Below are 22,961 nucleotides of genomic sequence, written 5' to 3' on the forward strand. Positions count from 1 at the left end.
ACTGATGCTAAAGCTGAAACCCCAGTACTTTGGCCACCTCATGCGACAAGTTGACTCACTGGAAAAGACTCTGATTGGGGGTAGGAGGAGACGGGGGCGACAGAGAATGAGGTGACTGGATGGCATCACCGACTCGATGGACATGAGTTTGAGTGAACTCCAGGAGCTGGTGATGGACAGGGAGGCCTGGCGTGCAGTGGTTCATGGGGTCGCAAAGAGTCGGACACGACTGAGCGACTGAACTGAACTGAACTGAATTACAGGTAGAATGTTTAGAAGAGGGCAGAGCACAGAGTGGGAGCTCAGTGAACCATTATATCATCATGGCCCCCCAGGGTCCTCTCCAATATGAGAGGATCCAGAGTCTGACTCCCTATCCCGTGTTCTGATCCCAGAATCCCATCACCTGGCGAATTCACAGTGTTCTCACACTAATCCCTGTTGGGTCTAAAACTCTGTGGTTTGTTGACTTTAAGATTCCATGACTCCCAAGTTCATGCCAGGCTAAATTTCTGGGCTTCTGTGAATCACCCAGTTATGGGTGCCAGCACAGGGAACGCTGTCCTGCCCACACACCCCCACTCCACCCCCTCCAACAAAGCAAAGCACGACACACACGGCTTCTCTCTCCCCACTGATATATTTGATAATTGTCCAGAACCAGAGACGGCATCAGCCAGGGGGAGACGGGGAGTAAAAAAGAGTCCAGGGAGGGGTCTGGGAGGCAGGGGTGAGGAGGAGAGGAACAGACACACAAAAGAGAGAGAGGGGGGAGAGAGACAGGGGCGGGGGCGGAGAGAGAAGCCAGCCAGGGGGCGGGGCGCGGGGGAGGGAGGCGGGAGGTCACTTGAGGGGCGGGGCCACGGGGCGAGAGGGCCCCTCCCCCCAGAATACAAAATGAGGGGCCTGGAGTGGGCGGTCCCGGGCGCGCGGGGGCGGGAAACAGACGGGAGACTGGTGGGGCTGAGGTCAGTAGTAGGTTTCCTTCTCCACCCAACCTGGAGAGACAAAGGAGGAAAGTCAGGGACCGGAGGGTCGGGCACGGAGAGACGCACAAGCAGAGGCAGAAAGAAGCCCAAAGGGGCAGAGAGACAGGGAAAGGCGGAGCCCGGAGAGAAGGGGAGAGGGAAGAGGTGCCAAGGGGATGGAGAGACAGCAAGAAGCGGGGAGGGGGAAGACAGAGAGAGGTCAGCATCGTCACCAGGCGGCGGTCTCCCGCCTCCCCCTCCAGCGGCCGGGCCCCATTCCCCCCAGCCTCCCCCCTCTACCCGCGTTAGCCCCTCACCCCCGGGGTTCCTGCGCAGGATCAGTTTGCGGATTTCGTCGTAGACGAAGATGAGGAAACTGTAGGGGAAGGCACAGAACCACCAGCTGGGCCTGCGGAGAAGCGAGAGGAGGAGCGAGTCAGCGCCGGGCAACACGGAGGAAAGGCGGGGCCACGCCCAGCGCACTGCCCCCTGATCCTTCGTGCCCAAGGTGACCGGTGCCCTGGCCATGGCTCTGGGCCGGGGTCTGCAGAGCCCGACCCCACCCCCCACCCCGTGCCGGTGTTCCACTGCAAAGGCTCCTGGGAGGACCCTGGAGCAGGTGGTACCTGGAGGGGGAAAGGCACTCACTTGAGGGGGTACATGCGAAGGGCCACGTCCATGCCTGGGCAGTAGGACAGGAAGGCCGCCAGGGCCGTCTCCTCAAACAAGCCAAAGATCAGGATCTTGTTCCTGCAGGCACAGTCAGGGCTGGACCCAGAGAAGCCCACCCGGCATCCCCACCCCATAGACACAGAGGCACCCCCACAGGCAGACGGAGAGAGACAGACAAGGAGACACACAGGGATGGAGACAGAAACAGGCAGCGAGGCACAGACGGGTCCAGGGAGATGGCGACCGTGAAATACGAAGACAGAGAGACACACAGACAGGCAGGGGTATAAAAAGACAAAACAGGTCTGGAGAGGGACCCAGGAACACCCCAGCAGTGCACGCGCATCGCACACACACACACACAGGCAGACAGGAAATCCAAGACAGATGTGACCACTGGAGAGAAAATCAACTCAGAGGCAAAACCAGAGCAGACAGATGTGGGGCAGGATGGAAAGCAGCCACAGCGACCACGGCCCTCACTTCATGCCCTGCTGGAAGACAGAGTTCCTCCGGGTCTTGCAGATGATCAGGTCAGCCCACTGCACAACCACTATGCTCACGAAGAAAGCCGTGTGGCACGTGAACTCCACCACCTTCCTCTGCTCGTAGGTCTGCGAGGGTGGCGATGCGCATGCCAGTCAGTGGCCAGTGTGGCCGCAGCCCCGGCCGCCACTCCTTGCCCACATGCTCCTTGTGTGCACCCCTGCGTAGGTCCCCAGGGCAAAGCGGGGACTCTGTCCAGATGGGGACATGTCTGCCCTCTGTAGCTCAGAGCCCCTCGGGAAGAGTCAGGAAATGGACAAGGAAGGAGAGAGCGTGCTGGTGACCTTAGTTGTGGACCAAAGAATCTGGGGGCCTCCTGGGGGGGACACTGGCTGAGCTTTGAAGGGAAGACAGACACTGGGAAGGCAGTCACAAAGGCTTCCTGCCTGGCAGGGCAGAAAGCCTGGCCAGTGGACAGGACCACGATGGGTTGGGGCAAGAGCTCCAGGAGGCCCCTTGTGTCCGGGGGAGGGTCTTGATGACCCCCAGGGCAGAGGGGCCATCACAGGAAGCCACCTGTGCATGGATAGGACAGCTCACCGGGGCCCAGGATGCTGTGGGCAAAGACCCCTCCTGGGAGGCCCGCAGCCACGTTGTGAGACCCGGCCCTACGCACCCACTGCTGTCCGTAACTGTCCTCCAGGTCGTTAACCGTGCGGTCATCCCAGTTCAGCCGGATGCCCACCAGGTTGCCGGGCAAGAAGCCATTTTCTGCCAGGATCACGAAGTAGGAGAAGAAGCCACCAAGAGCCTGGATCATTCCTGGGGGAGGAGAGTAGGGAGATGAGAGGCTCAGGTGGGGCGGGCAGCCAGCCCAGGGCATCTCTGGGGCCCCTTGAGACTCAGTCCTCTGCCTGAGCATCCTCCTGGCTGGGCTCTCAGAGGACGACCTGAGGCCGCCACCTGGTGGTGAGCACCCGGAATGGGCTCCCTGGAGCAGCAGACCTGGGGAGGGGGCTCCCCAGAGATGGAGAACCCGAAGGCTCCCTCCCACTTGACCCAGGCCACGTGGACATCAGGAAATCCCTGAGGACCCCCTATGCAGGAATGACTTTCCCAGGCCTCTGACCACCACCACCAGGCCTCTGCTGGGATACCTATGTCTGCATGCCTCCCCTCCAGCAGCAGACGGAGAAGGAGGCAGGAACGGGTGGGGCTCGCCCCTGCCCTCAGAGAGCTCACAGGCTGACTGGTCCTTCCCAGCATGGTGGGGGGTGGAGCAATGGCGTGGCCCTCCTGGGGCAAGCCCTGACCTGCCACTCAGTACCCCACATGCCCCCTGGAGGCCTTTCCTCCACCCGTGCCTGCCCCACCTCGGTGACCACCCCCCATCTCTAAGTCATTCCTTCCAAACTTGTGGAGTCCCACACCAAAGTCCCAGGTGTGAGACCTGGCACCAAGGCCACAGAAGGGGAGCCCAGAACCAAAGTCACCTCTGGAACTGACTGAGCTCCCGGTAATCATTGCCAATCCCCCCCTCCCCCGGCCCCGCCCACACACACACTGCGATCCTTCCTGGCCAGCTTCCTGACCCCATATTAGGTAAAAATGCCCACCCCAGTACTCACCCTCTAGCACCCTAACCAGTCACCTAATGCCACCCTTCTAGCAGAAGTTTTCTTCATTTTGAGGCTAAAAAACTGGCTACTAACCCATAAAACAGAGAAGGCAATGGCACCCCACCCAGTACTCTTGCCTGGAAAATCCCATGGATGGAGGAGCCTGGTAGGCTGCAGTCCATGGGGTCGCTAAGAGTCGGACACGACTGAGCGACTTCACTGTCACTTTTCACTTTCATGCATTGGAGAAGGAAATGGCAACCCACTCCAGTGTTCTTGCCTGGAGAATCCCAGGGACGGGGAAGCCTGGTGGGCTGCCGTCTATGGGGTCGCACAGAGTCGGACACAATTGAAGCGACTTAGCAGCAGCAGCAGCAGCCCATAAAAGCACTGACTCTCCCCCACCCACTGCATTTGCAGTATCTTCATTATCTCTGCTCCTTGCTGTTAATACACTCACTCCCTTCTGAAATGCTCTGTGTCTGGAAATTCTTTTCCAGCCCGCATTTGGACTGCCACGACTAGACCGATGGCAGCATGTCCTGCTTTTCACTCCACTCACTCAACACGGGGTTCCCGAGCCCCCAGGGTGGGCCAGGCGCTGGGCATTCAGCCGTAAGCCAGGTGGGGGCCCCAGGTCCTCACCGATCTGTCCGTAGGCCATGCTGATGAGTCTCTCGTTGACCAGCTTGTCGGTGCGTGGGTTCCTGGGCTGTCTCTTCATGATGTCACTCTCGGCAGCCTCGTACGCCAGTGAGATGGCAGGGACCTGGGCAGGAGAAGCTGGTGACTCAGGGTGGGGGACCCTGCCCTCCCGGAGCCTGGGGGTGGCTGGGGCTCACCATGTCAGTGCCCAGGTCAATGCAGAGGATGGTGATGGTCCCCAGAGGCAGCGGGATGTTGGCCATGATGAACAGCAGGAAGGGTGTGATCTCCGGGATGTTGCTGGTCAGGGTGTAGGCAATGGATTTCTTCAGGTTGTCAAAGATCAGGCGGCCTGTTGGCAGGGTGGGCTCAGACCTCAGCACCCACGCCAGGGCACCCTAGTCCCACTGCCCCTTCCCTACCCAGTCCAGGCGTCCTTCCTAATCCATCCCCTCACCACCCGCCTTTCAATTCAGACATCCAACCAGGTTGCCTCTGTTCAAACATTCTCAAAATACAACCACTTAGGAAGACTGAGTAGCAGTTTCTTTTCTTTTTTTCCCCCTTTTTGGGCCATGCCGCATGGCTTGCAGGATCTTAGTTGCCCCGACCAGCAACTGAACCCGTGCCCCCAGCAGCGAAAGTGCAGTCTTAACCACTAGACCGCCATGGAGTTCCCAGTATTTTTTGTTGAAGTTAAGCATCCCTGCCTTATTGACTTAGCAGTCCTCATCATAGGTTTATAGGATGAGTGTTTATGTCCACCAAAAAGCAAGTACAAGAATGTTCACCATAGCATTGAAAGTCAAAGTTGCTCAGTTGTGTCCAACTCTTTGCGACCTCATGGACTAGACAGTTCATGGAATTTTCCAGGCAGAATACAGGAGTGGGTAGCCTCTCCCTTCTCCAGGAGATCTTCCCAACCCAGGGGTCGAACCCAAGTTTCCTGCATTGCAGGAGGATTCTTTACCAGCTGAGCCATAAGAGAAGCACAAGAATACTGGAGTTGGTAGCCTATCCCTTCTCCAGCGAATCTTCTCGACCCAGGAATTGAACCGGGGTCTCCTGCGTTGCAGGCAGATTCTTTACCAACTTTATCTTTATCTTTAACAGGGAAGCCCCACCATAGCATTATAATACCCAAAAAGGAGGGACTTCTCTGGTGGCCTATTGGTTAAGACTCCCTGCTTCCACTGCAGGGGCGTAAGTTTGATCCCTGGTCGGAGAACTAAGATCCCACAAGCCAAATGACACAGCAAAAAAATAAATAAATAAATAAGGGAATTGTCATACTTATTTTTTTAAAAAGGCACACAAAGCAGGCTGTTCTGTGGGAGGTGGCATAGATGGTATGATCCCCTTTGTGTAAAAAATAAGGTACCTGGTTGCTCACACCTGCTGCTGCCTATCCCTGCAATGTGTTGCTCTCCACAAACTGCTGGGGTCTCACCCTGAATCTGTATGGGCGATGATTTGAGTGTACTGCAACATAATCCAGTGTGTGTACTGAGCCAGGCGATGTGATGGGGGGGTTCACTGTGCCACTTGCTCTGCTTGTAGGTGTATCTGGACTTCCCCCTACTGAAGGTTACACTGTGCTTCTTCTTTCACATCAGAGAGGCCTTCCTTGACCCTCCTTTCCTAGGTAGGACCCCTGCTGGGACTTCCCTGGAGGTCCAGTGGTTAGGACTCTGTGGTTCCAACGCAGAAGGTGCAAGTTCAATCCCTGGTGGGGGAACTAGGATCCCCAACTCCATGCAGTGCAGCCAAAAAAAATTTTTTAAAGGTAGGACCCCTGTTATCATCTATCATAGCACCCTGCTGGTTTTCTTCTTAGCACTTGTCACCATACGTAATTATGTTTGGTTTTTTGTTTTGTTTATTTTGGTGTTGTTTTTTTTTTTTTTTTTTGGCTGTGCTGCATGAAATGTAGGATCTTAGCTCTCCGACCAGGAATAGAACCCGTGCCTCCTGCACTGGAAGCTTGGAGTCTTAACTACTGGACTTCCAGGCAAGTCCCTGTAATCACGTTTGTTATGTTATAATTTGTTAACTTGGGGAAGGCCCCCCAGTTCCTGGAGGGCAGGGACCATGTCTGCTTTGCTCATAGCTGATTCTCCAGCCCTCGGCGTGATGCACAAGGTAGGAGCCCAAGAAATGTCTGGGAGGCATGAACTAGAGCATCCGTGAGTGTGTGCTCTGCACATGCGTGGGAGATGTTTTGGGGGGGGCGGTGAGAAAGGGTTAACCATGTATCCTCTGGGCCATAGGAGACAAGGGCTCAGGGCATTTAACCTGAGGCTGTAGGCTCAGCTCCACTGTTTGAATTCTCCCTTATCACGAGTTATTTTTTACACTGGGTGCATTTGAAATGTGAGAGAGAGACTGGAAGAAAATGCAACCACAGTGTGAACTGTGAATATTTCTGGATGGTGAGGTTGTGGGCGATGCCAATGTGCTTCTTAATGCTTTTCTGCATTTTCTATAATTATCATGAATTACTTGGATGATCAGAATAAAACTGAAGATGAACAAGCCCCATCTGCGGCCGCATCCAGGCCCATCAGGAAGTGGTGCCCAGGGGACCCTGAGGTCTGAGCTCTTGGCGATCCAGCCTCACCCGCCAGCACCCCCACACAGCCGTGCCTCTGCCTGCAACTCCCTTTGCTGGCATTTCTCTGTGTGAAAATTTCCACATGGCCCTGGGGACTTGGCACAGTGACTCCTGCCCACTCAGGGAAGCTTCCTTGGCCCCTGAACACAGGCTGGAGGAGAGGCCTCCTTAGGGCCCCTCTGCTGGACCCTCTGCCTCCCTGAGGTTGTACTTCTGAGTATCTTTTAAATACTTCCAACAGACTGGGTCCTCGCTGGGCAACACAGGGACCCTGAAGTGTATCAGCTCAGTCCTGCCCCCAGGGAGCCCCCAACATTGCAGGGGGAAGAAAATTGAAAAGGACAAGCTCAGGCTGTGCTGGGGTCCTGGTGGGATTCTGCGGTCTCCCCGTCGTGCACCTGCTGCGGCCCTGCCTGTTCCCCTCGCCCTTCTCGGGCTTCACGCAGGGATCCCAGTCTCCAGAGTCACCCGGGCTGACTCACTCACCCTCCTCCACACCCGTGACAATGGAGGCAAAGTTGTCGTCCAGAAGAATCATGTCAGCTGCCTGTTTGGAGACGTCAGAGCCGGCGATGCCCATGGCCACCCCGATGTCAGCCTTCTTCAGGGCAGGGGAGTCGTTCACGCCGTCCCCAGTCACGGCCACGATGGCTCCCTGGAGGGGGAGAGGGTAAGCACGGTGCCCAGAGGCCTGGCACTAACCCTCTTCTCATCATGGACCCCGGAGTCCTGGCCCCCAGCCCCCTTCCCCCAAGGGAGCCCAGCCCCAGCCCACCTGTCTCTGACAACCCTCCACAATGATGAGCTTCTGCTGGGGGGAGGTGCGGGCGAAGACAATCTCGGTGTGGTTCTGCAGGATCTCATCGATTTGCTCAGAGGTGAAGTCCTTGAGGTCAGTGCCGTGGATCACGCAGGCCTTGGCGTCCCTGGGGAGAGCAGAGAGTGGTCAGCATATGTGGACAGACCCACAGACAGGGGAGGATGGACCAGGCTCTGAGACAGGGACAAAGGGCTTTGTGGGGGTGGGGGTGGGGGGATCAGAGATGAAGGGAAATGCGGGAGGAGGGGCTGTGGGAGGGATGGAGGGCGGACCTCAGGAGGAACTTTGGGACCCTGGAGTTAGAGGAACAGAGATATGCAACCAGGAAATGGAAACAGACCCAGAGAGAGACTTGAGGATGGGAAAGCTAAGGGAGTCAGAACAGAGATGAGCGAGACAAAGCCAGGCAGGAAGAGAGACTGATGGACCCCGGGATGAGGGATATCATAGAATCCCCTCAGATGGGAATTACTAGCAGCCCATTTTAGAGTGGAGGAAACTGGGACTCAGAGAGGCTAAATGACTCACCCAAGGTCACACAGCTCATGTGTGGTCAAGCTGGGATGTGAGCCTACCCCTTGCCAGCCTCACGCAGCTGGAACACCAGGCTGCCCATCATTAAGACAGAAGAGGAACGTGGCCCAGAAGCTGAGTCAACAGAGGAGACCCAGGAGGAAGGGGACCCACTATCCCAGAGGGGCCTGAGTTGGACCGGGCGGGGCTCACCGGGGGTTGACCTGGCTGACAGGAATGTTGAGCCGGGCAGCGATGTCCTCCACAGTCTCGTTGCCCTCGGAGATGATGCCCACGCCCTTGGCAATGGCCTTGGCCGTGATGGGGTGATCACCGGTGACCATGATGACCTGCGGGCATTGTGTGCAAATGGTCCAGCCTTACCGCTGGCCCCTGGAGCCCTGACCCTGCCTCCCCCGCTAACCCCCGGGCCACACCTTGATGCCTGCACTGCGGCACTTGCCCACCGCATCGGGGACAGCCGCTCGGGGAGGGTCAATCATGGACATGAGGCCCACGAAGCAGAGGTTGTCGGTGGTGAAGTTCACATCGTCACAGTCGAAGGCAAAGCCCTTGGGGAACTGCTCCTCGGGCAGGTAGTAGTGGCAGAAACCTGATGTGGGGAGAAAGGAACAGGGGCTCCAGCCTCAGTCCTCCCTGCCTCCTGCCCACAGCTCCTGTGACAGCAAGCAAACTCCCCAGCTGGCCAGAGTCAATCCACACTCATTTCTGAAAGATGTCTTCCCCTGGCATTCATTCAATCAATCACGGTGCATTCTGGGGGATCCTATTCGGAGCCATGCTCTGGGCAGCACATCCCTCCTTACCCTCCGGCCCCTGCCCCAACTTGGCCCCACCCCTGGTGCCCACCAAGCACGCGCTCGCCCAGGCCGCCGAGCTCGAGGTAGGCGTTCTGGAAGGCCTCCTTCATCTCTTCATCCAGCGGCTGCTCCTTGCCGTGCAGCAGGATGGTGGAGCAGCGGTCCAAGATGCGCTCGGGGGCGCCCTTCATCACCAGCAGGTACCGGTTATCATTGGGGTCCTCGGTCTCGTGGATAGAGAGCTGCAAACAGAGCAGAGGGTGGCCATGCCTGAGCCTCCCAGGGACCTGGAGGCTACCTGTGCCCAGCCGGGGGGAAGAGGACTCCCCGCCACCCCCTTGGGTGCCAGGATGCCATGGATGCCAGGACGGACCACAGCCGGGCTCCCCAGAGGGCACTGCCTGAGTCTCTCTACCTGAGAGATTGTCATCTGTTTCTCGGACTCTCTCGCAGAGATCTCTGCTCATCCCTGCCCATTTCTGTCTCTTTGTCTGACAAATATTTCTTCTCCTCTGTGTCTCTCTTACAGAAATCTCAAAGGTCCTGAGGACACAGGCATTTCTCTCTGCCTCGCCCAACGATCTCTCATCTCACATTAGACCCATCACTGAATCTGTTCAGCTCGCCTCTGAAGTACCCAGATTCTGACTTCTTCTCACCTCCCCTGCCTTCCCATTCAGCCACCACCATCTCTCATATGAAATGTCACAGCAGCAGCCCCATATCGAGTCCCTGTGTCTGTCCTCCCCTCCCCATTGTATTGTATTTTCTTCCCATGGTAGGCAGAAGGAGACTTTAAAATATGAGAGTCAGTGAAAAATGGTACAGCCACTTTGGAAAACAGCCTGGCTATCCCCACAAAGCTTAAATATGGAGTTATGACGTAAGCCGGCAATCCCCGGGTATGCACCCAAAAGGCATGCAGACGATGTCCAGACAGAAACTTGTAGGCAGGTGTTCACAGCAGCATTATTCATAGAAACCAAAGGGTGCAAATAACCCAGATGTCCGTTGATAGGTGAATGGATCAACAAAATGTGATCTCGCCATTCAACGCAAAGTCATTCAGCCATAAAAAGGAATGGAGTACTGATAGGTGCTACAACATGGAAGGAAGGGGAGTGAAAGCTGCTCAGCCGTGTCCGACTCTGTGACCCCATGGACTCTATAGTCCATGGAATTCTCCAGGCCAGAATACTGGAGTGGGTAGCCATTCCTTTCTCCAGGGGATCTTCCAAACCCAGGGATCGAACCCAGGTCTTCCTCATTGCAGGCGGATCCTTTACTATCTGAGCCACCAGGGAAGCCCTGAGGAGCCTGGAAAACATGATGCTGAGAGAACTCAGACACTCAAAAACACATATTGTAGGATTCTGTTGGCATGAAGTGTTGAGAATAAGCAAGGGCAGAGAGACAGGCCGTAGACTAGTAGTTGCTTAGGGCTTGGGGAGACGGGGGAAGTAGGGGAACAAAGCCAGAGAGTGTGAGGGTGTTTTCTGAGATGATGGAAGTTCTCTAAACTGACTGCGTAGATGCTAGCTGTACTGTGTTGCATACACTATGCTATATGCTCTGTGTGACTACACGGACACTCCTGAATTATGTACTGCGTGGGTGAGCTATGATGGTAAATGAACTAGATCTCAATAAAGCCGTTTTTAAAAATGTGGGTCAGGTCCCATCTCTACCCTGCTCCTTGGCTCACATTCCCCCCAGGGTCACAGCCAAGTTGTGTCCACAGCCCATGAGGCCTGACGGGACCTGGCCCAGCACACACAGCCCTCATCTCCCACCATGCTTCCTGGCTCCACAACCCCTGACTATTGTTCAGACACCCCAACACATTCCTGCCTTAGGACCTTTGCACATACTATGCCCACTGCCCCCCCAGATACCTGCAGGGCTTCCTCCCTCCGCATGGTGACAAACTTCCTCAAGTCCTCATGCCTCTGTCACTGTCTGCCTCCTGGCACAGGAGCATAAGTTCCACAAGAGGAGGAACTTCGCTGCTTCACTCACTGCTATTATGTCTCCCCAGCACCTAACGCGAGCATCCCAGACATATGGTGGCTGCTTAAAAATATATCTGCTGAATGAATGAAATCTCTGGCTGGTTCCCACTCTGCTGCAGGAAAATCTTTACTCCTCTGCCTCCCTCTCCCACAGAGACCTTGCTCTCACTCCCATCTGTTCCTCTCTCCACTAACAGTCCCATTTTACAGATGGGGAAACTGAGGCTCTGGGAAAGTTAGTAGCTTGCCCAAAGAAGGAGGGCAGTGGGGCAGAGCTGACTGCTTTTTGGGCTTCACAGAGAACGTGGAGAGCCCCAGGGCACCTGGTATTTGTTGGTGGAGTTGAAGGGGATCTCGGCCACTTTCTTATTACGCTCACGCATCAGCTTCACGGAGCCAGAGGACAATTCGATGCACTTGAGCAGAGCAGATTCGGAGGCATCCCCAGCCACATCCCTCTGTAGGGCGGGAGAGAGGGCTGTCAGAGCAGAGAAGCACGGGGTGGGCAGGAGCTGGGTTGAGGCCAGTGGGAGGTGGGACCCACCTTGAGCACGGGGACATTGTCCTGACCCCCTTTGAAGACAGCACGGTTGCAGAGTCCAGCGATGTGGGACAGGGCTACCCAGGTGTGCGAGCTCTTGTCGAATGAAGTCCCTGAAAAAGCCACCAGTCAGGGCAAGGGGCACCCGGGGTGGGGGGGCAAGCACCCTCCTGTCTGGGCTCCACCCTCACCTGACTGGTCCTCAGTGGTGTCGGCCTCGTGGATCTGGTTGTCAAACCACATGTGGGCGACTGTCATGCGGTTCTGGGTGAGGGTCCCTGTCTTATCTGAGCAGATGGTGGACGTGGAGCCCAGGGTCTCTACAGCCTCTAGGTTTTTCACAAGGCAGTTCTTCCGAGCCATGCGCTTGGCAGTCAGTGTCAGACACACCTGGGGTGTGTGCAAGGACAGATGAGTTACAGGTAGAGTCAGGTGGCAGGGCTGGCCCGACAACACAACTGTCCAACAACCTGACTGCTTAAGCCCAAAGAGAATCCTGAGCAAAGAATCACCCAGAGACTCCACCCAAGGCACAGATTCATAGAAATGGGCTCAGATGCAGTCCCCAAAATATACTAGAATGTTCACAGCAGCAACATAATAGTCCCAAACTGAAACTACCAAAATGTTCTCTAACAGCAGAAAAGAAAATTGGGAAAATAGAAGATGGGAATACTATACAGCGATGAAAAAGGATAAGAGATCAGTGCCTACAATCGCATGGGTGAAGCTCAAAAACAATGTTCAGCAAAGAAGAGGCAGAAACAAGAGTTGCTGCTGAATGATTCAACTGATGTGAAGTACAAACACTACTGTTTGAAACCAGGCTATCCTAGGGGTAATCCTGGGGTTGCAGGGGAAGGGCTGAACAAGGTCTTGAGAGGGTTTCTGGGGAACTCCATCTGGGTGCAGCTGACCCAGGGTGTGTTCAGCTGACTCCAGCTCATCAGGTTGTATGTTCATGTGTGCAAGTCTAGTGTGTACAGTGTAGGTCAATAAAAGGCCTTGACCTAGAGTAGCTTTGAATATGCTAACATGGAAAAGTTTGCAGGATCTATTGATTCTAAAAGAATCAAGGAGCAGAACAGTATTCCTAGGATGGTCCCTTCTGTGTACGCTGAAAACAGTTACTGCATATGTGGGAGGATGCCCACCTCTGCTGGGAACAGTGCAGTGAGCCTGCTTCTGAAGGGGGGCTGATGGCTAGGCTAGGCAGTGGGTCCAGACTGTTATTTTACTCTTTAACTATTTTAATGTATTCTTTTGATTTTTTTACCATGAGAGTGTGCTTCTTAATTTTGTAAATTAACTTCAAAAATGATAGGGTGGTTAGCTTGCGGGATCTTAGTTCCCCAACCAGGGATCAAACCCAGGCCGTTGGCAGTGAAAGCACAGAGTCCTAACCACTGGACAGCCAGGGAAATCCCTGTTGGTTTGGTTTTGTTCATGAGGCCCTCTGAGTCCCAGGACCCTCCTTATTCAATGTCTGGGAGGATTTGGCCCTTGATGTCTTGATTGCAATTTGGCCCCCCAAGTTGCAATCAAGATCATTGCCATTGAACTTCAGTGGTTAAGAATTCGCCTTCTAACGCAGCGGGCACAGGTTCGACTCCCGGTCCGGGCACTAAGATCCCACATGCAGTGTGGTGCAGCCAAAAAATAAATAAGTAAATAAGATCATCGCTTAAGGGTTCTGCATGCGGCAACTAAGACCCACTGCAGCCAAATAAAAAAAAAACTGTTTTAAAGAAAAGAGCTTTGCCATCGGGCCCCCAGCTCCCTCTTCCCTCAGACCCGGGGCTCTGGGCCTTACGGTGACCGTGGCCAGCAGGCCCTCTGGGACATTGGCCACGATGATGCCGATGAGAAAGATGACAGCCTCGAGCCAGGTGTATCCGAGAATGAGAGACAGGATGAAGAAGGAGACGCCCAGGAAGACGGCCACGCCGGTGATGAGCTGGATGAAGTGCTCGATCTCGATGGCGATGGGTGTCTTGCCCACCTCCAGCCCCGAAGCCAGAGTGGCGATGCGGCCCATGACAGTGCGGTCACCTGTGGCCACCACCACGCCCCGAGCCGTGCCTGCGCAGCCAGAGGGAACGGGGCTGAGGCTCAGCAAGGTGCAGAGGGACCCCGAGCCCCTGAGGTGCGTCTGTCTGTCTGGACCAGCCTGGCCCGACCCGGGTGCCTGCCCCACCCCGACCGTCTCACCTTCCACGCAGTTGGTGGAAAAGAAGGTGATGTTCCGGGTCTCCAGGGGGTTGTCGTGCGTGCAGTCGGGGGAGCGGGTCTGGGGCTCTGATTCACCGGTCAGGGAAGAGTTGTCCACCTGGGGTGAGTGCACAGGGGACAGGGCTCAACCCTGGGCCTGGGGTCAACTGGCATTTGCTCAGAGGAGATTTCAAGGTTTTTGTTTGTTTTGTTAATGAGGCGGAAATCTCATTAACTAAGGAAATTTGTGTCTGTGGAGGTCACAGCTAGAGACCTAGAAGTCTGGGTGTCTGTGTCTGGAGGACAGAGGTTGGGTTCTTGAAGGTGGAGAGGGTGCAACTTCTAGGCAAGGTCAAAGGTACCTGCAGGTCTGAGGGAGGAGGGGGCCTGGACTCCTGGGTCTGAGGGAGGAGGGGCTGGGGGCCTGGACCTCTGGGTCTGAGGGAGGAGGGGCTGGGGGCCTGGACTCCTGGGTCTGAGGGAGCAGGGGCTGGGGGGCCTGGATCCTGGGTCTGGGGGAGGAGGGGCTGGGGGTCTGGACTCCTGGGTCTGAGGGAGGAGGGGCTGGGGGCCTGGATCCTGGGTCTGAGGGAGGAGGGGCTGGGGCGTGGACTCCTGGGCCTGAGGGAGCAGGGGCTGGGGGCCTGGATCCTGGGTCTGAGGGAGGAGGGGCTGGGGGCCTGGATCCTGGGTCTGGGGGAGGAGGGGCTGGGAGCCTGGACTCCTGGGCCACTCCAGGAAGGGCAGAGCTGGGCCCCACTCCCACCTTGCAGCCATGGGCTGAGATGATGCGCAGGTCGGCTGGAACTCGGTCTCCACCCTTGATCTCCACCAGGTCCCCGACCACCACCTCCTCAGCGTTCACCTGCATCTTCTCACCTTCCCGGATGACCAGGGCTTGCTGAGGGTGGGATGGAGAGGCGTCACCTCCCTGAAGCTCTCTGCCTGAGGTCACTGGGCATAGCCTCGGCAGCTGTCCACACCCCACCTGGCCCCTTCCTGGGCACCCCTCACCTGGGGAACCATGTTCTTGAAGGATTCCATGATCTTGGAGCTCTTGGCTTCCTGGTAGTAGGAGAAGCAGCCAGTGATGATGACCACGGCTGCCAGCACGATGCCCAGGTACAGCTGTGGGGAGACGCAAGGTCACAGCCCGCCCCACAGCAACTCCCCACCGCCCCTACCCTGAGATGTGTGCAGTATGGGGAGAGAGCTTTGAGTAAGTGGGCTTCTGCAGTTGTATATCTGACCTCAGGTTGTATCTATTTGAGAGTCTGTGTCTCTCTGGCTGTCCATGTTTGAGTCTTTCTTTCTGTCTCTTTTTTTTAATGTTTGTTCTATTTATTTATTGGCCTCACCACACAGCTTATGGGATCTTAGTTCCCTGACCAGGGATCAAACCCAGGCCCTCAACAGTGAAAGCATGGAGTCCTAATCATTGGACCACCGGGGAATTCCCTTGGATCCCTCTTTCTGAACAAAAGCATGTCTGAGCCTCCAGTCTGTCAGTCTCTCCATTTTGTGGGTCTTTGAGCCTATGTCAGAGAATCGGTGTGTATGCTATTGTCCATGTGTCTGTCTGTGTTAAGGGCAACGTGCCTGTGTGTCTGACTGAATGCTTGACTTTAAATGTATGAGACTATCGCTTCTCGGCCTTTTGGCCAAGATCAAGTGTAAATGTGTGAGGCTGTTTGTGTCTGACTCTCTCTAGGTGGATCTCTGTCTCTGCCTCCCTCTGTTGGTGTGCGGAGGTCTGAGACTCTGGGTCTTGTTCACCTGTTGAGGCTTTAATTTCTGAGAATCCTGTCTGCGCTTGACTTTCACACCTCTCTGTCCGCCACCAGGTTATGCCTGCGACTGTGTGTGTGTGGGTGCTTGCGTCTGTCTGTCTATTAGTCCATGTCTGTGTCTGTGCCTGTGAGTCTGAACTAGGTGGCCGTGCTTGAATCTCTGTGTTAGTGTGACTGCCTGCACTGACCCTCTGCACTAGTGTGTACATGCGCATGTGTGGCTGTGTGCGTGCAAGGATCTCCATGTAGTCAGAATACAGGTCTATGTTTATGAGCATCGTGTCTGTTGAGACTGTGTGTGTGTCCCCTGTGCTGAGTGGACAGGACCTGGTAAATCAGCACGTGGGTGTGCCTGGGTCTCTACGTGAGCCCATTCACCGAGCATCTTTCAGGCCATGACCACCTGCTTGTGTCTACCCTCAAGGCCAGTGATGTCACACAGCCTTGGGATGGAGCCCCAGCTCATACTTCCTACTGTGTGACCTTGAACAAGCAACTTGATTTTTTTTATTTTTTTGACTGTACCCTGTGGCTTGCAGGATCTTAGTTCCCAACCAGGAATCGAACCCAGGCCCCCTGCAGTGGAAGCGCCAAGCCCTAACCACTGGACCGTCAGGAAGTCCCATACTTGTCCTTGCTGAGCCCGTTTTCCTCCTTGAATCTCTGGTTCTTTCACTGTGTGATTGTGAAAGTCAGATGGGAAGAAGTCGGAGGCGGGGCTTTGAAAAGTCCAAGGGGAGAGGTGAGACATGCCTACGTGTCTCTACACGGACGAGCTCCTGGGCAGGCCAGGTGGAGAGCACTCACGTTGTCGCCAGAAGGGTCATCCTCTGTGCCCGCCTGGATGCCGTAGGCCAGGAAGCAGAGGATGGCTCCGATCCACAGCAGGATCGAGAAGCCCCCGAAGAGCTGGCGGCAGAACTTGACCCACTCCGGGGTGGTCGGCGGCGGTGTGAGCGCGTTGGGCCCATCTCGGGCCAGGATCTCCTGGGCTTTGCTGTGGGTCAGACCCTGGGGGACACAGGACTCACGTAGAAACCCTGGCACCCCAACACTACAGAGCACCCTCAGGCATTGGGGGTCACGCCTCCCCCCACCACCCCGGGGATGCTTGTCCCTCCAGCCTGGCCGCACCTGCACACAGTCGGTGTTGTATTTCCGGCAGACCTCTTCCACGGACATCTTGTGCTCTGTCTGAGGAACAGGAGTTTGGGGGGACATCGGGTGAGCGTGGAGGCCTGGCGGCGGGGGGCAGGGAGGTTATTGGGGGAGGGGCCAGCTCCGGGCGGGTGCAGAGGGTGGGACTCACCATAGCCACCTCCTTCTTGAGGTCATCCAGGTCTCGGCGGTCTTTGGTGCCCTTGCTCTTCTTGGGCGAGCCCTTGTCATCTTTCTTGTCCTGCGAGGTGGCGACACGATAGCTGTCAGAACCACCAGACTGCGGGCGAGAAGGGGTTACAGGGGGGCACCGGCCCTGCGGCTGTGCAGCTGCGTCTCCAGGCAGGGCCTGCTCTGGGGGCTCCATCTGTCCCTGCCCTGCGGCCTGGGTGTCTCTCAGAACTCCCGGCCTGGGTGTCTCTCAGAACTCCCGAGGCTTGTCTCCTCCTATTGCTTCCAACCCCCGCAGCCCCTCCCAACCCCCCACCCCCACCCCATCTCTGGCTCCTTGGATCTCTGTGCCAGTGAGTCTCCATCTGGGTCTGTCTGTGCCTCTGTCTCGAGGCCTCCCTGCTTCAGTCTCCATATCTCTTTATTTCTCTGTCTCTCACTCCCTCTCCCTGGGCTTGCCCAAGCCCCCCACCCCCGCCAAGTGTCTGTCTCTTGCAGTGTCTGTGGTCTGCCTCTCCGGTCTCTGTGTCTGGCTTGTTCCCGTCTGCCTCTCTCCGTCTTCTGCCACTTTACCTCTGAACCTCTCCACCTGTGGGCGTCTCCATCTCTGCAGTCCTTTCTCTGATCTCACTCTCTCGTCACTTCACCTTCTCTGCGTCTGCATCTTTCTGTGTGTTTCTCCATGATTTTTGTCTCTCTCTGATCTCCGGCTCTTGATGTTTTCTGGTTCATACAATATCTGTCACCATCTCTTGAACTCCCTCCCTGAGTCTGGCTGAGTCAGTCTCTCTGTGCTGTGTGGGGGTCTTGGATCATCTGAGCGTCAGTACTCTCTGTCCCTCCTTATCTCTCCCCTCTGCCTTCACCTCTCAAGGTGCCTCCTTCTCTGTAACGCTCGGTGCGTCTCTCCCTGTCTCCACGGCTTCCACGACCTTGTCCGTGTCTCAGGGCCTCGCTCTGCCATCCTCCTGTCTACCCCCGTACCTTCCACTCTGTCTCTATCGTCCATCTTGGCACCTCTGTGCTTCCAGCTCCCGGCCTCCCCCATTTCACTCCCCCAGGTCTCTCCCTGTCTTTTCTTCCTGGCTCTTTTCTTGGGTCTCTTCTCCCAACTCCATGGATATCTCTTTCAGAGGACCCAGTTGGGACAAATGCCCAGGAGGTCGCCTGTTGGGTCCAGGGATGGTGGCCTGGCCGGACGTGCAGTCGGTCCTGTGGGACTTGACTGACAAGCTGTGGCCTAGCCTCTCTCCTGGGGGCTGGCGGGAGCCATGATTATGTTTGGATGGGGGTGGGCATGTTTAGGTCTCTGAAGGACAGACTAGCTGCTGGCTGGGATTCGGGGTGCAGAAGAGCAAGAGGCAGAAGTCCCCCAGGCCTGGCGTGAACTGGATGTAGTGTACGGGGAGCGATGGAAGTTCCAGTTTGGGGGCTTGGGCTCATGGGGAAGCCAGGGTCCTTGGAGGCTGGCAGGAGGGGTGGGGTGAGGCTGGGTGCTGATAGAGGACCGCTGACAGATCTTACGGGCCCAGAGCCAAGCTGAGATCCCAGGCTCAGCGCAGCTCAGCGCTAATCCCCTCGTGACCTTGTAGAGGGTTGAGCTGCCTGCTGTCTGCCCCCAGACCCGGAGGCTAAGCCCAGGGGGCTACTGCATCCTAGAGGCCTGGGAGCCTGGGTTTCATGGGGCAGGAGGGTAGCTTGGCCCTGGGCCAGCCCTGCAGCAGTGCTGCGTCTGACATGGAGCATAGAGATTCGGGGGGGCAGGGAGGACCCCCCTCTGCCCCTGTTTCAGGAGGGGTCTCAGCCTCCGCAAGGGGCAGACCCAAGGACGGAGAGAATGGAGATACAAGGTCATGGGCACAAGTTAGAGAAATGAGGGGCAGGAAAGAGAGGAGAGAGAGGGGCCTGGAGGGAGGTGGGAAGAAAACTAGCTGCCCACCCCTGAAGCCTTAGGGAAGGCTGGGGAGCTGATGCTTAGGTCCCTGTGAGACCCAGGGGTGGAGCCCCAGACTCCTCCATCTGAGAGAGGAGAGGCTGGGGGTCTGGACCCCTGGGTCTGAGGGAGCAGGGGCTGGGGGTCTGGACTTCTGAGTCTGAAAAAGGAGGGGCTGGGATACCCCAGTCCCTGGCAGACAAGCCTTGGCTCCTGCTTGCCCTTGCCATGACCAGACTCCCTTGAGGGCGGGCTTCCATCTGTTGGAGGGGGAGCCGAGGCTTTCCCAGTCAAGGCAGGAGGCCCAGATGGGCGCACTGCGGGGCGGGAGCACCTCGGAGGGTGGGGGACACGCCTGTCTGGCCGCTGCAGCCCGCCTCTGCAGCTCCTCACCGTTATCCACGCCAGCCAAGCTCAGGCAGGCTCTGCCCCTCAGCCGGCCCCTCCCTCCCCCTCCAAGGCATCTGAGGCCTCATCTCAGCGTCGCTCAGTCGACCTCCCCTTGTGCCCACTGTTGGCTTTTCCTGCCGTTCAGGTTGCCTCTGGCTGTCTCTGGATGGGACGCGTCAGTGCCTGGGCCTCCTCCCCTCAGCCTTGGCTTCTCTCTTGGTCTCCCCTTTCTCTCCGTGTCGGTGTCTCTCTTTCCATAGCCTCCTGCCCGTGTCTGTCTCTTTCTCGGTCTCTCTGTCTCTTTTTCTCTCTTTGTCTCTTTCAGAGCATCTCTCTGTGTGTCCGCCCATTTCTCTGTCTTTCCATGTCTGTCTCCCATGTCTAAAGCACTCACTTCCCCTGTCCCACGTCTTTTCCTAAGACCCGTCCCCAATTTCTTATCTAAGGCATTTAGCCTCAGTCCTCTCTTCCAGTCTGCCCATGGCTTCCCTTCCATTTCCACTTACCTGGAAGCCATCACTGACTCCCACCTGCCCCTTCTCTCTCCCAGTCCTCTCCCCAGCCAATTCTTCTTCCCCTCCCCCCTCGCCCACCCCCATCCACCGATCTGCAGCCCCATCCCCCACCTCCGTCCCTGGACCCAAAAGCCTTCCTCCGCCATCTTTCTTCCCATCCCTCATTTTGGCTCTCCCATCCCAACCCCCTCTCTCTTCATCCCACCCAGCCCAGCCCACCAGCCTCCTTCCCTCCACCCCCTCCCTCTGGCCCCGCCCCAGACACTCAGGGAGGGATCCAGGGCTGCAGCTGGGGGGTCAGGTGGTCAGCCAGGGAAAGAGGCGGCATCTGCTGGAGAAACTCACAGACAAGGACACACGGACACGAAGGAAAGGGCATAGCCGGGCATGCACAATACCCCCACAACACGCCTTTGCACACATAGCCCTCAGCAAGGCACTCAGTCTCCCTGCCGTGGCTCTCCTGCTCCCCCCAGCCCCCAGGTCTGCTCCCCCAGATTAGGAGGAAGACACACGCTGCAGACCCAGGCTGCTCCGCACTGCGGAGCACCCCCACGCGGGCCTGGAAGGAGAAAGGGAGGTCATCGGGTGTGCATCTCATAGTCTGGACCTATCCCCGCCTGGCCACGGAAGCAGACGGGCTTCAACATTCAACACCCCCAGGCACAAACACCGGCGTTCAGACACACCCAGACTCGAGTGCAGGCATTCAGACAGGACCCGGGCCACACAATCGCAGGCGAACGGTGCTGCCAGGCCTGACAGAACCAGGAACGCACACACACATCTTCGGCTGAGCAAGGAACCACACCAGGTCAGACAGAGAGGCCGAAGGCCGGTCCGTGCCCCGCCGACCCCGCACACAAAGGACCCGCCAACATGCGCCACACAGACTCCCGCCGAACCAGGCGGCCCCGCGCACACACTCAACCAGCGACACAACCACACGGACGGGCAGGGTCAGCCGGCTCCCAGGGTCCTGCACCCAGGTCCCGGAGAGCAGAGGTCCCAGAGTCCTCGTCCCCCGTTCTCCGCAGACACCCAATGTCACTGGACCCACAATGTCACACACACAGGCACACACACACAGGCATCGCCTGGCTGGCCCGAGCACCTACCCCCATCTTGGCGGCTCCGGGGGACAGGGGCACGCGGGCGGGGCAGGGGCCGAGGCAGGGGGCCTCAGGGTGGGCTCAGGCGCGGGCTCGGGCTGGGGGCCTCTGCAGCGCCCGCGCCTCGGTCCGCGCTTGGGTCCGGCGGTCAGCCCTAGCGCACAGAGTCTGCGGCGCCCGCCGCCGCCTCCGCCTCCTCATATGCCCGCGCCCGCGGGGGGGCCGGCGCCGGCCAATCAGGGGCGCCGCCGCCCTGATGGATGGCCCGCGGCCCCGCCCCCGGTACTGCAGCTGTTTTCCCCGCCCCCCAGCCTCCGCAAAGTGGCGGCTCGGCGGCGAAGGGGGGAGCGCTGCGGGAGGCGGAGAACCCGGAGACCCCCAGCAATGAGGGACCTGGAAACCCCCGCAGTGTGGGGTGTCGCCTCCAAGGAGGGGGAGCTGAGGGTGGGAGAGCCCCGGAATACCCCCTCATTGTGTGCCACCAGAGGGAGGGGTGCGCTGTGGAAGGTGAACACCGGGTGGGGGGAAGCCCCGTAAACCACTGCAATAAGGCAGGAGGGCCAGAGCACCCTTCTCTGCAATGAGGCAGGGGGAGCCCTGGAGACTGTGGGGTGCTGTTCAGGAGGGGCAGATGGAGGAAACCCAAGAGGCGAGAAAGATACCCCGCAATGAGCAGGGACGCTGCAGAGGGGGGCGGGGCCCTGAGGCCCCTCACTGTGTGACCTCCCCCCACCCACTATGGCATGGCAGTTATCCAACGAGACACAACTGCACAGGTACACAGGAGACATATCACAGCCAGAGAATCCCACTAAGCATCGGACTCACCCCCGACCGTCACCCAGAGAGCATAGATGCTGGGGACACCCACCAACGCCACCCACCACACACCACCAGTTTCACAATCACATTCCGTCACACACCAGCTTATCACCTCCCACACATCCTACAGTACCCATCAAAACAAGCCCAGAGACTCACAAACACATAGCAAGGAAAACACACGTAACACACACTGCACACCCCATCACACCACAACAGAATCACACAGTCATAAAACGCCATGCAGAGAAACACACACCCTTAAAACACCACCTCACAGACACACACATCACATGCTCCATCATAGCTGGCCATAAACCATCTCACACAGAGACCAGTAAACATTTAACCCATGGGCCCATGAACCAGTACACATCCACACTCAGCACTGTCACCCAGACACCACTTGAACCTTTGTGGACTCTGCTGTGTAATCACACAACATCACACACACTCCTCCCCAATATATCTGGGCACACGCAAAGACCCTCCATGCCAAACTGCCAAAGTATTGCTAATTGTGAATGACCAAGGGTGCACACAGATTCATGCACGGCACAATAATTCACAGACACAGATCACGCAACACCATCCCACACACCTCACACACTACACTCATCATGTATTTCAGTGCTGTCTTATACACTTGTATTGTAGCTTCAAATACTCCCAATGCCCACACCCCCACGCCATGCACATCCCAGCTTGGTATATATTGATACACACACACACAGATGCACAGCTAGCACCCACACCCCACGCCTGCCACAATACACATGACACCCCATCAGCCACCCACTGGAGCCTGAGGAGTTACAGCCTCCCACCCACACCTCTCTGCTCTATGAGGAACACTCCCAGACTCTGCGGGGACGGCAGAAAGGGCAGAGAGCAGGCAAGAGCCTGTTTCTGTAGCTTTTTCAGGATGTGGGTATCCTCCAACCTATGGAAGTCGAGATGTGGGGGACAGGCAAGGGGCATGAAGGTTAAGGACCAGGTCACTGATATGTATGAAAGGCTGAAGGCTGGAGTGAGACACAAAAAATGGGAGATTCAAAACCACAGAACCACAAGGACAGGGAGACTGGGCCAGAGAATAAAAGGGGGCAGGCGGGCAGGTGGGTTCCTTCGTTCCTCCAGCACCCAGA

General features: G+C 57.0%; 1 protein-coding gene across 1 annotated transcript; it reads right to left on the reverse strand.

The window, feature by feature from the left end:
- Positions 1 to 671: 671 nt before the first annotated feature.
- ATP1A3 (ATPase Na+/K+ transporting subunit alpha 3) lies at positions 672 to 21,009 on the reverse strand. The gene is made up of 23 exons (XM_055413194.2): positions 20,998 to 21,009; positions 17,022 to 17,111; positions 16,847 to 16,906; positions 16,520 to 16,723; positions 14,937 to 15,050; positions 14,689 to 14,823; positions 13,923 to 14,040; positions 13,525 to 13,793; positions 11,903 to 12,101; positions 11,715 to 11,824; positions 11,494 to 11,628; positions 9,208 to 9,400; positions 8,775 to 8,950; positions 8,551 to 8,687; positions 7,780 to 7,930; positions 7,491 to 7,659; positions 4,588 to 4,742; positions 4,391 to 4,514; positions 2,803 to 2,948; positions 2,124 to 2,254; positions 1,617 to 1,718; positions 1,286 to 1,377; positions 672 to 998 (listed from the first exon to the last, which is right to left on the reverse strand). Exons 1-23 carry the CDS (start codon positions 21,001 to 21,003, stop codon positions 970 to 972), a joined length of 3,045 nt encoding a protein of 1,014 aa, XP_055269169.2. The 5' UTR covers positions 21,004 to 21,009; the 3' UTR covers positions 672 to 969.
- Positions 21,010 to 22,961: the final 1,952 nt, after the last annotated feature.

The sequence above is a fragment of the Moschus berezovskii genome, chromosome 22, assembly GCF_049115385.1.
Source record: "Moschus berezovskii isolate FMDL1 chromosome 22, NW_MosBer_1.0, whole genome shotgun sequence".
Classification (NCBI taxonomy): Eukaryota; Metazoa; Chordata; class Mammalia; order Artiodactyla; family Moschidae; genus Moschus; species Moschus berezovskii.